Source organism: Hemitrygon akajei, chromosome 7 (assembly GCF_048418815.1).
Source record: "Hemitrygon akajei chromosome 7, sHemAka1.3, whole genome shotgun sequence".
In the NCBI taxonomy this organism is placed as follows: Eukaryota; Metazoa; Chordata; class Chondrichthyes; order Myliobatiformes; family Dasyatidae; genus Hemitrygon; species Hemitrygon akajei.
This window is the reverse complement of record NC_133130.1, coordinates 179,875,257-179,894,693: the sequence shown is the minus strand read 5'-3', so window position 1 is coordinate 179,894,693 and position 19,437 is coordinate 179,875,257. Positions and strand designations below refer to the sequence as shown.

General features: G+C 43.0%; 1 protein-coding gene across 4 annotated transcripts in view; it reads right to left on the bottom strand.

Annotated features, from left to right (window-relative positions):
• LOC140731238 (SH2 domain-containing protein 3C-like) overlaps positions 1-19,437 on the bottom strand; it is a 203,935-nt gene that overhangs the window by 93,475 nt on the left and 91,023 nt on the right. For 2 of the 4 annotated variants that reach the window (XM_073052766.1, XM_073052767.1), the window contains one exon: positions 17,870-18,554. In XM_073052766.1, the coding sequence (XP_072908867.1) occupies positions 17,870-18,554 (685 nt within the window). Of the gene's footprint in view, positions 1-6,300; positions 6,517-6,872; positions 7,056-17,869; positions 18,555-19,437 lie in introns of those variants that run through there. The other 2 variants (XM_073052768.1, XM_073052769.1) reach the window with 2 other exon arrangements.

Below are 19,437 nucleotides of genomic sequence, written 5' to 3'. Positions count from 1 at the left end.
CCATTTGTTTCCTGCACTCCCTCAGACAAAATAGATCATAAATATTCTCTACGTTAAAATGTTTCTTTCTCACGTTTTCTGTACTGCTAGCACAAAACTTTATATTTATGTTTTAGGACTCAGTGTCACACTACCCAGACACCCACTGATTTAACCTTAGCTTAATCACTGGACAGTTTATGATGACTAATGAACCCACTAACTGGTACGCCTTTGGACTGTGGGAGGAAACCAGAGCAGCTGGAGGAAACCCACGCGCACAAGGGAAGAATGTGCAAACTTCCTGAAACCTAGCGACATTACTCAGACCTCAGAGTCAGATTCTTGCATGATCCTTCCCATATATGACTGAACTTTGACAGAAGAATATTAGCTGACATTTTGGTGCAGTACTGGGGAAGCAGGCCATTGTCAGAGATGTTATCTATTGGACGGGTTATTAAACTAAAGCCTATCTCTCATCCTATCCTCTCAGGGAGATGTAAAATATCTCATATAGCATTTGCAAAACAGCAGAGGAATCCTCTGTGTGTGTGTGCGGCCAAGGAATCCTTCCTGATATTTTGGTTCCCGTTTAGCCAGTATCATTCAAAACATTTTCTTATTTGCTATTTGTGGTACTTGCTGTGTACAAATTGGTTGCCGCATTTCCATGTGACCACATTTTCACTTTATGGCTGTGTCGTGCTTTTAGATGTTGTAAGTGATTGCAGGACAGGGTATAAATACATTGTTCAAAGTCTTGAATTCCTTTCTGGCATCAGCACAGCACGGGTCTGGTTGTGTTTGGTTTTGGTTTTGGATTTTGAGGTGTGAAATGCTGCAAGTGAGGGAGGCACAGAGAGGGTACAAGGAAGAGTGTGGGTGGTTCAACAGGGTAGACAACAACAATATGGCCCTCATTCTGATGGCCGCCTTTTTGCATATAGCCGTATCAAGCTGTGCTTGGAGCCTGACTCCAAGTGGCACAATATGCTGAGGTTATAACTTCTCTAGTTTTGCAAAGGATGGGTTTGCTCATGTTGCCGCAGAAAGTTTCTTTCAATTGGGTAGTGTTGTACCATCCATCCCTCTTTGACCACAAGTCAATGGGTCTTCCCGAAATATCTGCAAGGATCTATGAGACGGTGGATGGTTTCCCCAAACAAATAGTCAAAAGCATTTCAAAGAAATCCTCAAGTTCAAGTTGCTTTTCATTGTTGTTTCGACCATAACTGCTGGTACAGTACACAGTAAAAACGAGACAACGTTTTTCAGGACCATGGTGCTACTATGACTATCAAGCAAGCACTAAGACCTTGCTTGCATAGTGCTGAGAACAGCTCTCCTTGTCATATCTTTTGTGCATAGCCAGAGTCTCTATCCCACTATACACAGCTCTCAAGGTGCTTCATGTGGGTAAAGCCATTATCAGTCACTTTTTGAAATATTTGATAAGAGGGCAGGGAAGGGATGCAGTTGTCTTTGCCAAGGTTCATCATGAGCAGCTTTGTAATACAGACCTCTGTACTCTGTGGGTTGTTCCCAGCAGCACTGAGATAAATGTCATATATTGGTACCAGAATTAGTTTATTATTGTCACATGTACCAAGATACAGTGAAAAGCTTGTCTTGCATATTGTTCATACAGCTCAAATCATTATACAGTGCATTGAGCCAGAATAAAGTAAAATGATAAAAATGCAGAATAACATGTAAAAACTACAGAAAAAGAGCAGTGCAGGTATGTAAATGATAAAGTACAACATGGGTCAAGAGATCAAGGGTCCATCATATTGCACAAGAGGTCTGTTCAAGAGTCTGAGAACAGTTTATATGCCAGCTAATATTCTTTAGCCTGGAGGTATGGGCCTTCAGACTTTTGTATCTTCTGCCCGATGGGAGAGGGGAGAAGAGAGAATTTCTGGGGAGGGGGTGGGTCTTTGATTATGCTGCACCTTCACTGAGGTAGCAAGAAGTATAGACACAGAGGGGAGACTGGCTCCTGTGATGTGCTGAGTTGCATCCACAACTCTTTGCAATTCTTGCAGTCACGGGCAGAGCAGTTGCCATACCAAACTGTTATGCATCCAGAACTAATGTTTTCTATAGTGCACCGATAGAAATTGGTAAGAGTTGACTGGCACATGCCCAATTTCTTTAGTTTCCTGACGAAGTAGAGGCATTGGTGAGCTTTCTTCGCTGTGTCTTTAACATGGTTAGACGAGGACAGGCTGCTGGGGATGTTCACACCTAGGAACCTGAAGCTTTCAACTCTCTCAATCTCGACATTCAACCTCAACCTCAATATTCAGTGAAAGGCATGATTTTGACTACCTGAAACTTGCCATTCCAATGCCAGTTTTTCTACAACCGAATGCTGCATGCTGGCACATTCCAAGGTGCAGGAGTACATGCCGAGGAACACAATGAAGTCACCAGGAAAGTCTGTGGAAATGACACACTTTAAAGCCCCATCCCACTGGACACTGAGAGACCAACTCAGCGTATAAGCTCTCCATCATATTACCAAAGCAATGCTGAGATTTTTATAAAATAATGCCACGTTAACATAATGTAAATATTACAAGCAAATCAAATGGCATGCTTGGGACAATGAATAGAGATTGATGTCCTGAATACTATAATTGCAAATTTTAATGATAGATATATTTTTGAGAAAAAGGGTCCTTTATAAATGAATTCTCATCAAACCCCAATTGATTCAGAAGGCAGATTAGAATTAACTTATAGATCTTTATTTAACTTTTCATGTTCACAGATCATGACCTAAATCTATCCTGATTGAGGGAAGTGCTTTCTAGTTGCTTGCAGAGTTGGGATGATCAGAGAGAATTACACTAGGAGCCCAGGATTGGTTTCCTGGGTGTGAGCAGAACAGAAGACATTTTAGTTTGTATCTAACTCATTTTTTATTGGTATTGAGCATTTAAAATATAAAGGTTTCTGCTCACAGTTGTCAATGTCTTTTTACACGATGATCACATGAAAAGAAGTCTTTTAAAAAGGCATGAAATAGATAATAATGTTTTTAAATGGAGACCAACAGACTACAGATTCTGGAATCTGGACCAAAAAAAAGAGGAACCTAATGGGTCAGGCAACATCGATAGAGGGAAATGGACAGATGACATTTTGTTTGAGCTTGTTCAACTGGACTAGACAGTGTTTTTAAATGTAATCAATTATCGAACATGGACATCCCTACTACTTCCTTAGATCACTATAGAGGTCAAATAAGGATTATATTAGATTGGATTAATGTTATTTATGATATGTATACCAAGCGTACAGTGAAAAGAGCCATTTACATCATCTTTTTCTTCCATGATGTGCAAGTGTCTCCACACTTCAGGTGCCAGTATAGCATGCTTAAAACTTACTAATTCCAACAATGTCAGAAGAAAAAGGAGCACCCACAGAAAAGTCACACAGTCACAGGGAGAATGTACATACCCCTTAGAGACAACAGTGGGAACTGAACCCCGATCAGTAATCACCGGCACTGTAAAGTGATTGTGCTAAATGTTACGCTACTGTGCCACTAAACTACTGTTGGTGGGGTCTGGATTCACAAATAGTTGTGAACCTCTTTTCTTTCAGTGTGATCATTAGTGAAGTGATCAGTTTCACGGACGTCATTACTGATAGAACCTTTGTGTAATTTACTTGCTTGAATCGAAATCCCCACCTTTCGTGGTAGAATGTGAACTCATACACCAGGCTGCCGGGGTCCTGGATGCTTGTCTTGGTCTGGGTTTGCCATCAGTAATGATTAATAATGTAAACCAGGGCTTGTGGTTAATAACGTAAAGCAGGACTTGCTTCTTTGTGCAAATTAATTCAACCCAGTCCAGCATACATAACAGGAGAGTCCACTATGTCTTTGTTCTGTTCTAAACTGTGTTTTTCTCTCTCTAAAAGATGATGTCTAACTTACTGAACTCTTCCATCATGATCTAGATAACTTGCATTTCTTCTGACATAGAAGAAATCACCTGCTGTCTGATCCTAACATTGGAGAATAGTGGAGAAGGAATGTCTTGCTCTGTTTTAACTGCACTCTCTACCCCCTTGCAGTGTATAATCCAACCCCAAAAGCACTGTCAGCCTGATATCTCGACTCTGCTCATTTACCTCCCACTGAGGGATGCGATGAGGACACTATGATGCAGAAAGATGGCTTTCACATTAAAGTCTGCAATAACAATTCAGGAAGGGACAAAGGAAAACAGATGAGAGCTCCTGCTGGTAAACTATTGAGGGAAATGATGCATAAACAATTATAAGTCCGAACAGTGAGAGGGAAATCCTCTGGTGTCAAGCTCCAAACATCCGACTGACTTCCTTTATGCTGCATGTCGTATACGTCAACAATTTATAAAGTACTTTTCTGGAATGAAGGCACATGGGCTTTATAAGAAAGTTTTGCTGAGCTTTCAGACCCTCCCGAGCCCCAAGGTCACCTTGCAACTTTGGCCTGTAACCATTCTGGTCACCAGGCAACTTTGGAGCAGCGTAATAAAGTGGTGTAGTGACAACTTGCAAACTTCATCCTCTGGTTCAAACTCCCCACAACTGTGCTTCTGTAATCTCCTCCAGACCTTCAAGCCTCTGGGATACATGCATACCTCCAATTCTGACCTTATCCACAATTCCAGATTTAAATATTTTCAACCTGGCAGTCATACATTGGGTTCCAAGCTTTGAAATTCTCTCGGAGGAGACCATCAAAGCTGTGCCAGCTCGTAAAGTAATCCCTCTAATCTCATTCCTTTACCTCTTTCCCTGTGACTTATTCTCTCTTCATGCTCAAAATTCACTTTGATTCTCCTGCCACGCACCTACCGTACGCGTAGCTTACTGTTGTCAAGCAGTGTGCCTTTGAACATCCATTTCTCTACCTTCCAGTAATTTCTCACTCCTCCTCCTTCCTCTCTCCATGCATTCCCCATTCTGGCTCCCTTTTACCTCTTCTCCTCATCTGCCCAGAATCTTCCTCTGGTGCCTCTCATCCTATGGCTCACTGTCCTCTCCTATTAGATTTCTTCTTCTTCAGCCCTTCTCTTCTTCAACCTATCACCTCACAGCTTCTTACTTCATCCATTCCACCCACCCACCTCCCCCCCTCACTTGATTTCACCTGCCATCTTGTGTTAATTCCTCTCCACCCACCTTCTTTTCCAGGTTCTTCCTCCCCCTTTGGTTATGATGAAGGGTCTTGGTCTGAAACATCAACTGTTCATTCCTCTTCATTGATGCTGTCTCACCAGCTAAGTTCCTCCAGCATTTTCTGGGTGGTGCCCTTAGGATATGGCAGGAACCCGGATCACCCAAAGAAAACACAGCAGTCACAGAAGAATGTGGATAGTTCACACAAAAACTATTCGGTCAGGACAAAATCCTGCTTCTACACCACAGTCCTAGCCTAAGCCTCCCTGCCTTTCAGTTTCTTTGATATAGTTCCTCAAAACCTACTTTGACTGAACATTTATATTTCTTTCTCCAGGTGGATGATGACAAATTTGATCTCATAACTTCCTTGGAAATGTTTTGTGATATTTTTATTCCAAACAAACACTGTACAAACATGTTTCATTCATTGACTTGAACACACGAGAGTTAAATTTTTTTTAAAATTACACAATATTCCTTATTTACCTTTGTTGAAAATTATTCTTTCATCATTTGAAAACACTTCCCAAATTGCATTTTAACAGAAGTTCTCTCCACCCTAGAAAACACCATCTTCATCTCCACCCTTCCAATCTCTAATCATGCCACCACACCCACCCCTTTGTTCTGTTAACATAGGCTCCAGAAATATCTGATACCATATAGTTCGCCCATGTCCTCTGTTCAGCCAATATTGCTACTTAACCATACAGGAAGCATCTTAGCTGGGCGGCCACCATTCTCATTCAGCAGGAATCTCAAGTTACCAATCAGAAGTTTTGGTGGATCAGATCCCTTCTGAACAATGTAGTCAACTCTGTTAAGGCTAAAACCAGACAGTCGAAAAAAGACCACGATTAAACATCATATATTGAGCAGAGTGTCAAATGGTTCATTCTAAAGAAGAGGATGAAGACTAAGGTGCTATTGGATATTCTATTGGTGGGTGGCCTGATATGAAGAATCTATTAGACAAAGAATCCTCTCAGAAAGCAGTTACTAAATGCAAACAGCACTTTAAAGTAGAATTCTCTCACGAATTCTCTCTTTCATTTGAATTCCTCAACTTTTCAATTGATGCTTTTACCCACACCTGGCATGATCCACTCACTTGCATTCACTCACCCTCTCTGAAGTTTCTTCCTGCATTCTCTGAGCATCTCCATGTAGGTGTTTTGCTATCTGCCCTCTAGTGTGTAGGTGCTATAGATCTTAAGCACTGATCCCAGGCATCACAATTGTCAGCAGCATTCGACATTCTCACACTGACTCTCCTACCTTTCGAGGTCTCTTTAACAAACTGCCCATCTCTCATTTTTTGACAGCCTTCCTTCCAATCTGCCCTTTCTTTCCCAGGGCCCCCTGAAGTTTTACCACCCCAAGAGGCAAAAGGAACCCTTGACTTTGGCTGGTTAAACAAACCTAGCAGTTGTTACCCTTAAAAACAGTGTTCCACTTGCAACACTGATGGAGTTTCTACAGCCGCTCCAGCCCTTCCAGTGGGGGGGGGGGAAGAAACTGAGAAACAAAGAGAAACCCCAAGCTGAAAGCTAGTCAAACAATAAATCCAAAATTGCAGCCCAGTTCGAAACTGCAGATTTCGTTCAAAGCAACAGCTGGATTAGGTTAACTTCAAACTGAGAAGTGCATAGGAGAAGAGGGAAAAGAAAAAAGATTAGAAAAAACATCCAACCTACCTCAGACCCATGGTCCAGCCTCCCCCAGCTAGTTCTGTCATCTGTACTCACTCGCTATCTTACTAATGCCTTCGACAGGACTGAGTGACTCTTCTCTTACACTCTGCTGAGCAACTATTAAGGCACTCAGCTCCCACCGTAAGGGCTTGACTGACAGTCTCACACAGAGGCTAATCCGCTTCTACTCTCAGAAGCGGGTGCCGAGTAGAGAGAGAGAGAGAAAGGAAAGAACTACTTATGGAATGTACCAATCCAGCCAAGTGAGGGGGCAGGGACTTAATCCTATTTTTGCTTGGCTGCTGAACTTTATTTAAAAAAAAGTATTTGATAAAATTACTTATGAGGTTTAATATTCAGAACTTGTGAATGGGATTACAAGATTGTACTAAAGCCTCATCTTGCCTCACAGTGAATGAAGGCTCTGTCTTGTTGAAAGAAATTTCTCCATCTCCAGCTACTTTCTCACACATTATCCTACTTTTTCTCTGTGTTTTACTTGTATAGAAGAATTAAACTGTAAGCTCTCTTATTGAAGCTTAAGACTATTTGTATTTTTCTAAATATTGTGTGAGGAATGTTGGTCAATTACTCTTTTTCAGTAAAACTTATCATTAATGAATAGAATTATTATTAGATTCAATAATTTAAAATCTAAAAGTTGCAAAGGCAATATAAAATTTCAGTTACCAATAAAGAAAATAATCTCCAAAGAGGAAAACAGGAATCAGCCTTGAGCTGAAAGATTGATTCATCTACTCGCCTACAAATATGATTCAATATCAATGGCCTCTTCTTGGTGAGTCATTTCAAGCTCAGGACGTACACTTTGACAATAGACAATAGGTGCAGAAGTAGACCATTCAGCCCTTCGAGCCTGCACCGGCACTTAGTGGCCACTCTATTAAGTGCAGGAACGGAAACTGGTGTGGTCTTCTATTGCTGTAGCCCATCTACTTTAAGGTACGACGTGTTGTGCATTCAGAAATGTTCTTCTGCACACCACTATTGTAACGCGTGGTTATTTGAGTTACTGTCACCTTCCTTTCAGATTAAAACAGCCTGGCCATTCTCCTCTGACCTCCCTCATTAACAAGGTGCTTTCACCCACAGAACTGTCGCTCACTGGATTTTTTTCCACACCATTCTCTGTAAACTCTAGAAACTGTTGTGTGTGAAAATCCCAGGAGTTCAGTAGTTTCTGAGATACTCAAACCACCCCTGCTGGCACCAACAATCATTCCATGGGCAGTCACTTAGATCATATTTCTTCCCCATTCTGATGTTTGATCTGAATAACAACTGAACCTCTTGACAATGTCTACATGCTTTAATGCATTGAGTTGCTGCCACCTGATTAGCTGATAGATATTTGCATTAATGAGCAGGTGTATAGGTGTACCTAATAAAGTGGCCACAGAGTGTACATTGAATTCTGACAGCTACAGGCATGGATATCTTCTTGCAGCTGCTGGTTTGACCAAAACACCTTCTACAGTCAAACAGCCTGCTGAAGTTAGTTTCAATATCTTCATTCTTGATACAAAGTCATCAACAGCAGCTGGAAATGGCACTGATGCAGTTTCTTCAATATGGATTTAAAATATACCGGGGTACATTAGAAAAAAAACTGGACCAACACAAAGATAATGTTAGGAGCTGCTTTGTCAAGGAGATGATTAGACTGGAGAAAAAGGTTTTAGGTGGGAATTCTACAGCACAGGACCCAGCCAAGTGAACACAATGCCACAAGTGGTAAGGCACAAGGATTGATAGGATATTAAGAGAGGAAATCATTAGGTCAGGTAAATCTTCAGCCATAATGGAAAAGAGTAAACAGTCAATGTCTCATGTTAAGATCCTTTACCCAGGTTTATTTACTGATTTTCATTGATGCTGCCTGACCTGCTGAGTTCCCCCAGCATTTTGCTTTGGATTTCCAGCAACTGCAGATTTTCTTGTGTTTGACATCTTCAGCCATTCCATCATGTGAGCAGCAGCCAGCCAGTCTCCATTGAGAACTCACAGGTCATCCTCCTCACCAATCCTCCCATCCAATACATCAATATGGGGCGGCATGGTAGCGTACCAGTTAGCATAATGCTCCACAGCGTCAGCCATGTGGGTTCCTGCCACGTGGGTTTCCTCTGGGTGCTTCGGATTTCTCCCACATTCTAAAGACGGAGAAGTTAGGGCTAGTGAGATGTGGGCATACTATGTTGGCACCGGAATAGAAATGACCCCTGCTGGCTGCAAAGCCAGATCCTCGCTCAATTTGATTTGACACGAACAAATTTCTCTGTATGTTTCAAAGTAAACTTAAAACTGATGTAAGGCCATTTAGATGACTTAGCAGCTATTCTAAACAACCAGTGCTGCTGCTGTTGACTCTCATGGATTGTTATCCTTGTATGATGCACCCTCCAATCACTCCTGTAATGATGTTCCAAAAGTCGATGAAATGTACTCGATCCTTTATTAGCAATTAGCAAAACATACCGTTTTGAAGCAATGAAACTTAAATATAATTAAGTGTAACTAAGCCTAACTAAGCGGTCAACAAAAGATGTGGCATCCGTTGGTCCCCAGCTCCAAACTACCCAGAACAATGTGTGATTATGTAACTTCTAATCTCTTCACTTTCACACGCCCCCACTCACGTGACTAACTACCATAATAAAAGTGCAACACAGAATACAATGCAGTTTGAAAACAGATGCACAACTCCTACTGATGAGTAGGCTGATGGTTACAGATTCCCATAGAATTGTTCCTGAGTTCCGGAAGAGCGAACATTGGAGAACTAGATTTTTCCAGTGTAGGTCTGGGCAAAACAGCTCATCTATCTATGCAAATCTGGATAATTCTGTGTATTTGTTATATGCCATGTCATATGACATGGGCGATCATGGTCTTTCCATCACTATGATTGTTCTTGGTAAATTTTTCTACAGAAGTGGTTTGCCATTGCTTTCTTCTGGGCAGTGCCTTTACAAGACATGTGACACCAGGTGTCAGTGGTTGCATAACCAGGACTTGTGATATGCACCAGCTGCTTATACGAGCATCGACCACCTGCCCACATGGCTTCACGTGAATCTGACTGAGGGGCTAAGCAGGTGCTACACCTTGCCCAATGGTGACCTGCAGGTTAGCAGAGGGAAGTAGCACCTTACGCCCCTTGTGGTAGAGACGTATATCCACCCCCACTCAAATTCTGTACAGAGATTGAGAATTCCAGGGTCATGTGGACATCCTTAGATTGACCTGGGAGTCTGAGTAGATATGTGTAGAAATATTAATCTAGGGACAACACATAAAAATCTGAAGAAACCCATGTAATTTTTCACAGATGTGAATTGATCTGAATGTGGTCAACCAACACCAACACGTCTGGATCAGTGTTGGTCAGGGCCATTATGAGTACATTCAGACAGCGTCGGGCTTGTTTGATCTTTTATGCAGCTGAGGTCCTAATGCAGTGTCCTTTCAGGCACACGTGTTCCTCTACCAAATGGAGTGGAGGATAATTCCAGAAGAGCTTTATTCATACAATTGAGTTCCCCATAATCAGCAGTTTCATTTCATTAAAGGAAAAGATGAGGAATTCCACCTCCAAAAGGGGTTAAGGTTTGCACTGACCCATGCAGGAAACACAGTTTCTGCTCCTTCCTCCCCAATGCACCTAGTTCCAGAAGTCATGGCCTGCTCAGTGGAATGTAGTTTCCTGGTTTCTGGGCAGTTTCAGGTACCTCAACATGAACTATGGGTGGTGAAAAACAGGAACTCTCTCCAAAATGCTGTAAGCTTCAACTGAAAATTTGAGACTGATCAGCACTGATTTGTAGACTGAGTTCTTTCTGGTCAACCAGATACAGTATAATGGTTTACTAAAGGTTAAAGAAAATAAGGCCGTGGATAAAGTCAACAAACAAATCAGCTACGATCTGACTGAATGGTAGTTTGACAGCTGGAATGAAGCCTATGTTGATACCCAGCAGTCTACAGACTTGGTGACATGGGAGATATCATGGCCTGGTTCCATTTTCTGCTCATCCAATGTTCACAGTTTGTGTAATCTGCAACAGGGCTCTTTAGTTTCCTCTGACTCTCTCTCTTGCTGACCCAGCACCTTCGGGTCAGCAGGAGACAATCAGAGGAAACTCCCTCTAGCCCTCCCAAGGGTGCTGAAGTCATCTGGAGCCTTCCAAGCACTCTTGGCCGAGACTGTTAATTCTGCACAAACAGGAAACCGAACTCATGGTTGTCTTTTGCAGCTAAGTGCAATTTAAATTTGCCAAATTAGTTCCATGGGCATTGCCTGCAGTTGAACTCCTGAGACACTGCTACGGCAAGAACACTGTGGTGTTGTCAGACACTGAACCACATGGGTCAAGTCAGCTGGATGTGATTCTGTAACCCTATGTTTTCTCAGGATCCCTGGCTGCCAATTTTGTCAGCATTCAACTGGCACTGCGCCACGGAAATGATACAGGCAAAGTGAGAAGGATTCCCAATTTGTACACACATCCTTCACCCTCTGGGAACAGTACCATATCATCACAGGCAAACCCTTCCCCACCATTGAGTACATTTACAAAGAGCGCTTCGAAGCAACAAAGACTCCCACTATCCAGGGCATGCTCTCTTCTCACTGCTGCCATCAGGCAAGCAATACAAGAGCTTTAGGTGAGAAGTTATTACTCCTCAACCATCACTCTCCTGAACCAGAGTGAATAACTTCACTCACCTCAACTCTGAACTGATTCCACAACTTACAGTCTCACTTTCAAGGACTCTACAATTCATGTTCTCAGTGTATTTTTTATTTTAAATTATACAATTTGTCTTCCTTTGCACATTGGTTGTTTGCCAGTCTTTGCTTATGGATAGTTTTTTTTTCATAAATTCTATTGTTTTTGCTACAAATGCCTGCAAGAAAACTGATCTCCAGATCATATATGGACATATACGTAGTTTGATAATAAATTTATTTTGACTTAATAGTTGAATATAAATAAAAGTTTCCAAAACTTCAGACAAGTATTACTTCTTTTTGAATCAAATGACTTTTTGAGTCTTTTTAAGTTACCTCCGTAGCTGTGGACTCCTGGGAACTCGGCAGCTCATGTTCTATGTATTATTTCTTTACTTTTTTTACTATTTGCATGATTTGTCCTCACTTGCACCTCAGATATTAGTCAGTCTTTGTTCTGTGTGGTTTCTCGCAGGTTCTAGTACGTTGCTTTGTTTTGTGGGTGCCTGCAAGAGGATGGATCTCAAAGTTATATGGTATATAGAATGCACGTTGTTGTTCCTCTCTGCACGTTGTGCGGTACTGGGAGGAAACCTTGCTGTTTCTTTAGCATTTGTCTGGTTTTTTTTACGAGGGTGAGTTGCTAGCTTGACGCTCAACCCAGCACAGATGGAAAGTGTACAAGGAGCCAGTCAGATTCAAACTCAGGACCCCTTGCATCGAAGTCCGGTACAGATGCCACTATACCACCAGCCAGCTTTGAGAATACTTTGAGAATAAATTTTAACTTTGAAACACATGGCTACCATCAACCAATCAATTGCAGGTTAGAAGCAGTGGCTCCCGAGAAATATGATGATAATCTGGGAAGGAATTTGTTAACCTGAGATTCCCTTACAGCCAGCCAGTTTTGTTTCTGTTGCTATCATGCTGAATTGTACCACAGGTTTTGCCTCTTCAAGGCACAGTTGTAAAGAGATCCAATTCTTGCATTATTTACCAAGTGACTCAAGTCAATTATTTCCCCCAAAGTGAAAAACCAAAACAATCCTTTTCACGCGGGACTTATCAACTTCCACATCGGAGTGCACAGGTTGCCATCATTCCCCGTGCAGCTCTCCTTTCAGAGCTCCTGGATCACATTTTTCCAGGAATGACCGAATTCCTCACTACTTCAAGTCAAGTCAAGTCACTTTTATTGTCATTTTGACCATAACTGCTGGTACAGTGCATAGTAAAAATGAGACGTTTTTCAGGACCATGGTGTTCCATGACATGGTACAAAAACTAGACTGAACGACGTAATAATTAAAAAAAACAACACAGAGAAAGCTACACTAGACTACAGACCTACACAGGACTGCGTAAAGTGCACAAAAACAGTGCAGGCATTACAATAAACAATAAACAGGACAATAGGGCAAGGTGTCAGTCCAGGGTCTGGGTATTGAGGAGTCTGATAGCTTGGGGGAAGAAACTGTTACATAGTCTGGTCGTGAGAGCTCGAATGCTTCGGAGCCTTTTCCCAGACGGCAGGAGGGAGAAGAGATTGTATGAGGGGTGCATGGGATCCTTCATCATGCTGTTATAAGTGTGTAGTGTAAATGTCCATGATGGCAGGAAGAGAGACCCCGATGGTCTTCTCAGCTGACCTCACTACCCGCTGCAGGGTCTTGTGATCTGAGATGGTGCAATTTCCGAACCAAGCAGTGATGCAGCTGCTCAGGATGCCTCAGTACAACCCCTGTAGAATGTGATGAGGATGGGGGGTGGGAGATGGACTTTCCTCAGCCTTCGCAAAAAGTAGATACGCTGCTGGGCTTTCTTTGCTATGGAGCTGGTGTTGAGGGACCAAGTGAGATTCTCCGCCAGGTGAACACCAAGAAATTTGGTGCTCTTAACGATCTCTACTGAGGAGCTATCGATGTTCAGCGGGGAGTGGTCACTCCGTGCCCTGCTGAAGTCCACAACCATCTCTTTTGTTTTGTTCACATTAAGAGACAGGTTGTTGGCTCTGCACCGGTCCATTAGGCGCTGCACCTCCTCTCTGTAAGCTGACTCGTCGTTCTTGCTGATGAGATCCACCACAGTCGTGTCATCGGCGAACTTGATGATGTGGTTCAAGCTGTGTGTTGCAGCACAGTCGTGGGTCATCAGAGTGAACAGCAGTGGACTGAGCACACAGCCCTGGGGGGGGGCGCCCGTCCTCAGTGTGATGGTGTTGGAGATACTGCTCCCGATACGGACTGACTGAGGTCTCCCAGTCAGGAAGTCTAGGATCCAGTTGCAGAGAGAGGTGTTCAGGCCCAGTAGGCTCAGCTTTCCAATCAGTTTTTGAGGGATGATTGTGTTGAATGCTGAACTGAAGTCTATGAACAGCATCCGAACGTATTTGTCTTTTTTGACACTTCATCTCTAGGCTGACCCGATCCTGAGGTCCAGAGTTCTTTTCCGAATCAGTGGTCTTTGGTGCCATAATAGCATATCATTCTGTTATAGCCTTTTGGATGCACTGGAACTTGAAGGCCAAAGGCCGGCTAGAGTGCAGTGATCCAGGCCAGAGTTGCTGGGGAAAGGGTGAATATTCTACGTGTGTCTATTAACAAGGGTGTAGAAAAAGAAAATGGCCGGCTGGTGGTGTAGTGGCATCAGCACTGGACTTCGGAGCGAAGGCTCTGGAGTTAGAATCCAGCTGGCTCCCTTTCCATCCGTGATGGGTTGAGCGTCGAGCTAGCAACTCAGCCTCAATAAAATAAGAATTTTATTTTATTAGATAAAATAAAATAAAATTATAGAAAGCCTGCTGAAAAAAGACGGCGTCCCGATGACCCCACTCGGAGTTAAGGGCTTACTTCTTCAGAAAAAAGAAAGAAAATTGGAAGAACTCTCAGCAGGTCGAGCAATATTTGTAGAGGCAAAAGCTGCAGTGAATGCTTCAGATCGAGATCCTACATCAGAACTGAGAAGGAAAAGGAATGTTACCAGACTATATACTAAGGTGTGTCAGGAGGCAAGAGTGGGGGTGGTGGGTAGTTGTGGAACAGAGACTGGTGGGTGGAAGCTGGAAACTGATGGAGAAAGGAAACAGTTGGAAATAGGGGGATGAAGAGGGCAGGAAAGGTGAACAAAGGGAGAACAACAAACAAGAGAAAATCTGCAGATGCTGGAAATTCAAACAACACTCACAAAATGCTGGAGGAACTCATCAGGCCAGGCTGTACCTATGGAAATGAGTAAAAGGCCGGTGTTTTGGATGAGGACCCTGCGTCAGGACAGGAGAAAAAAAGATGAGAAGGTGGGGGAGGGAAAGAAGAAGTACAAGGTGATTGGTGAAACCGGGAGAGGGGTGGGGGTGAAGTCAAGAGCTCGGAAGCCGATTGCTGAAAGAGATACAGGGTTGGAAAAGGGGGAGTCTGACAGGAGAGGAAAGAAAAGGGGAAAGAGCACCAGAGGGAGGTGATGGGCAGGTAAGGAGTTAAGGTGAGAGAAAGAAATGAGAATGCAGAATGGCGAAGAAGAGGGGCGGTGGGGGGTAGGGGAGAGCAGGTACCGGGAGTTCAAGGATCGATGCTCATGCCATCTGGTTGGAGGCTACCCAGACAGAGTATAAGGTGTTGCTCCTCCAACCTGAGCATGGCCTCATCACAACATTAGAGGTGGCAATGGACTGACATGTTGGAATGGGAATGGGAAGTAGAATTAAAATGGGTGGCCACTGGGAGATCCCACTTTTTCTGGCAGACAGAGCGTAGATCTACGTTGGGTGTCACCGATATACAGGAGGCCACACCAGGAGCACTGGATACAGTAGCAGGGAGAATAAAACTTGGTGGATGGGTGAATGTGCATGGTAGGAGAACACAGGAGATTATCTGAAGCTGGAACATTCAGTGCAGGCTACCCAAGCAGAACATGAACTTGCATTTGGCTACTCTGCAGAAATGGAAAAGGTTGAGGAGAGACAGGCCATTGTGGGAAGGAGAGCTGAAGTAACACACAGCTGGAAGCACAGACAGAGCACAGGCAAGTTGCAAAATGGTTGCCTAGCCTGTGCTTGGTTTCGCTGTTGTAGAGGAGGCCATACCGTGAGCACCAAATGCAGTGAACCAGGCTGGAAATGGTGCTGGTGAAACCAGGTGTAGATTAAGCAACCATTTTGGAAAGTATGTGTGCTGACCTCAATGGAATTCCCTGAGCTTCCGACTACATCTTATTTTAACTCCCCTTTCCACTCCCACACTCACCTGTCTGTGCCTGGCCTTCTCTATTGCTACAGAGGCCAAATGCAAACAGGAAGAACAACATCTCATACTCAGCTTGAGTACCTTACAGTCCAACGATATGAACTCTGAATTATCTAACTTCAGGTAACACACACCTTTGGAATACTTCTCCCACATTGATAAGTTCGTGGCCTAAGGTAGAAGGAGTCAATTTTAGAAAACCTAGCACATTTATTTTTCAACATAGTCCCCTCCTACATTTACACACTTAGTCCAGCGGTCGTGGAGCATACGGATCCCTTCTTTGTAGAAGTCGGCATCTTGGACCTCCAGAAGTGGTCCACAGCAGGGGTGATTGATAAGTTCGTGGCCTAAGTTAGAAGGAGATGAGTTATACAGCCCTCATTACATGCACATGCAGTTAAACTCTTTGAGTGATTATGCAAAAAGTTTGAAGTTAATAACTCATCTCCTTCTACCTTAGGCCACGAACTTATCAATCACCCACCTGTGGACCACTTCTGGAGGTCCGATGCCAACTTCTACAAAGAAGGGATCCGTATGCTCCACGACCGCTGGACTAAGTGTGTAAATGTAGGAAGGGACTATGTTGAAAAATAAATGTGCTAGGTTTTCCAAAATTGACTCCTTCTACCTTAGGCCACAAACTTATGAGTCACCCCTGGTATATCTGCCTGCTATCTAGCATTCCCCTTCTCTCTGTATACCTTTCCTTCCCCTTCCTCTACTTGCTTCCATCTGCCAATCATTCCCACTCCATCTGGATTCAGCAATTACCTACCAGCCTGTATCCCACTTTCCGCACTTCTTCTAGCACTGCATACTGGCAAGCTTTTCTTCCTTCTCAGTCCCAATGAAGGGCATCGAGCTAAAAAGCTGACTGACACCTGCTGCCTCCACAGATCCTGAATGCTTCCTGGGGTTCTGTTTTCTACTCCAGACTACATCATCTGCAGCCTGTTTGTCATCAGGGTATGGAATATCTGTGAGAGAATCCATATACACTCAGTGGCCACTTGATATCTGCTTTTTAATGCAAATATCTGATCAGCTAATCACTGGCAGCAGCTCATTGTATAAAAGCATGCAGACATGGTCAGGAGGTTCAGCTGAACATTAAAATGGGGAAGAAATGTGATCTAAGTGACTTTGACCGTGGAACTTATATAATTTTATATTATTTAGAGACACAGGGTAGAATTAGGTCCTCCTGGTCCTTTGACCCACACTGCCCAGCAACCCCTGATTTAACTCTTTCGCCTAACCACGGGACAAGTTACAATTTGGGAGTGATTGTTGGTGCCAGATGGTGTGGTTTGAGTATCTCAGAAACCGCTGATCTCTGAAATTTTCACATGCAGCAGTATCTAGAATTTACAGAGAGTGGCACGAAAAGCAAAAACCACCCAGTGAGTGGCAGTTCTGTGGGTGAAAATACCTTATTAATGAGAGAGGTCAGAGGAGAATGGCCAGACTGGTTTAAGCCGATGGGAAAGTGACAGTAACTCAAATAACCACGCGTTGCAACAGTGGTGTGCAGAAGAACATTTTTCAATTGACAAAACCTTGAAGTGGAGTGGCTGCAACAGCAGAAGACCACTCCTGTACCTCACAAAATGGCCACTGAGTGTGAAGTACTGGGTTGGGTAGACTGAATGGCTGCAAGTCTTTCTATAGCTCACCTTATTATATCCAACTTGCATAACTGAAACAAGATTTTTATTAAAGAATTAAATTAGAGAAGAATTACATTTCCTAAATGAAATGCAAGATTTATTTATAATTAAATTTCAGTAATGCTACTTAAGAGCAGTTTTATACAGGGCTCTCTTTGATCAGTTGCCAATCCAGATTGATTCAGTTTAACCCTTATTAAAAATGCTTATGAAGGGTACAATAAAAGGAGAATTAATTAGCTGTTGAATTTTTCCATAAGTTTAAAATACACGTAGCTGAAGTTATGCAAATTGATGGATAAGAAAGCCCACAGGTTATCCTACCTGTCATCTTTCAGCTCACTCTTGTCATCTATGACTTCTGATCCTGTAAATTCAACTTGTCCAGCAGCAAGTGCTTTGTCCTGAAGTACTCCATTTTCAAGTTCATTTGATTTTCCCAGAATATCTTTAAGATGGGATTCAACGTGACTCTTCTGATCATTCTCGTTTTGATGAGGAGATGACTGGGTTGAGGAAGTCGTTGTGTCTGACGATGGTGATTTAGAGTCAAAGAGTGCTGGCTGTAACTGGCTCGAGCTCTGACATGCCTCAGCCACACCAACCTCCGTGTCTGGCTGTGCCACCTCAGCCAGTGATTTTTCCTTATCCGACGGCTCATTTTGGTCACTGTCAGGCACTGGTGGCAAAGGCCCAAATCGACTCCTTCCTCCGGTCTGCCCCTCAGCAGCACTTGGCTTTTTGTTTGGTTTCTCCACTCTATTAGAGTTCCGGCGTGGCATTGTGCCAACGTAGGTATACATTTCATTTGATCGGGCATAGCTAGGGCTCCTGGGCAGGGTTTCCAAATCATCCAATGTTTCCTGCACTGCCTCTTTATCAAGCTGGTGACCCAGAGAGAACTCTCCCAGATCTTTCTTCTTGCCTTCAGAACCGCTTGAGAATCGTCGGATCGACAGAGATCGCGGGATGCTTGTTAAGCTGCCGAAGCCCTTAAACTTGAACAACTCTGAAACAAATGGAAAAAAAATACTTAGTTAAGACAGTACTAAGTATAGAAGATTTAAGATATTATTAAATGAACATCTCTAACAGGAGTATTTGGGAACAAAGGAATAGCAGAGAAATTAAAGGAATATTTTGTGCCACCTTTTATGGAAGAAGTCACAGAAGACATGGAAACAGCTGAGAACTGCAGTGAATGGGGAACGAAAATGAATTTACAACCACTAAGTAAAAAGATTAATGAGAATGACAAGTAAACAATGAAAAAGGAGGGTTCTGATTGGCTGAGATGAAACGGAAGCTTCAACACACCATCACTGAGCATTTGAACCCAAAGGCCTATTCCTGAGCTGTGAGTTCCACGTTACATAAATGTTTCCTGATTTCCTAAAGTCAGTTAACCAAGCCACCATAATCCTCCACCCCTTCATTTTCCATTCCCAATCTGCCACACATTGTGGACAATAACCTCCATGTCCTCTCCCTACGGACTTCATACCTGCACAACTAGATTTTTAGTAAAGATTTTCCCACCCAAACTGTTCTTTAAAAATCATTATTTTGAATGCTGATCCTGAAAATGTGTGCTATATCCACTACTTCAAAGGGGCAAAGGGAATTGTTTTCCTCTCAATTCAACCTTTGCCACCTCTACTCCAAAACCAAGGTCTTCCAATGTCAATAACTGAGCAGTAGCATACAGATGGCCTTTGCGTATGCTCAGGTTGGGATGCCTATCACAACGCCATTGTTGACCCCACCATGAGAGCAAAATAATAGCTTTTACAGTAGTGTCCTCCATCAACAAAAGTCCACAATAAGGCACTGGAATACGGGATCACTCCTGACAGTTTCAAGTCACCTCCTCTCAAAGGCAGAAATCACCA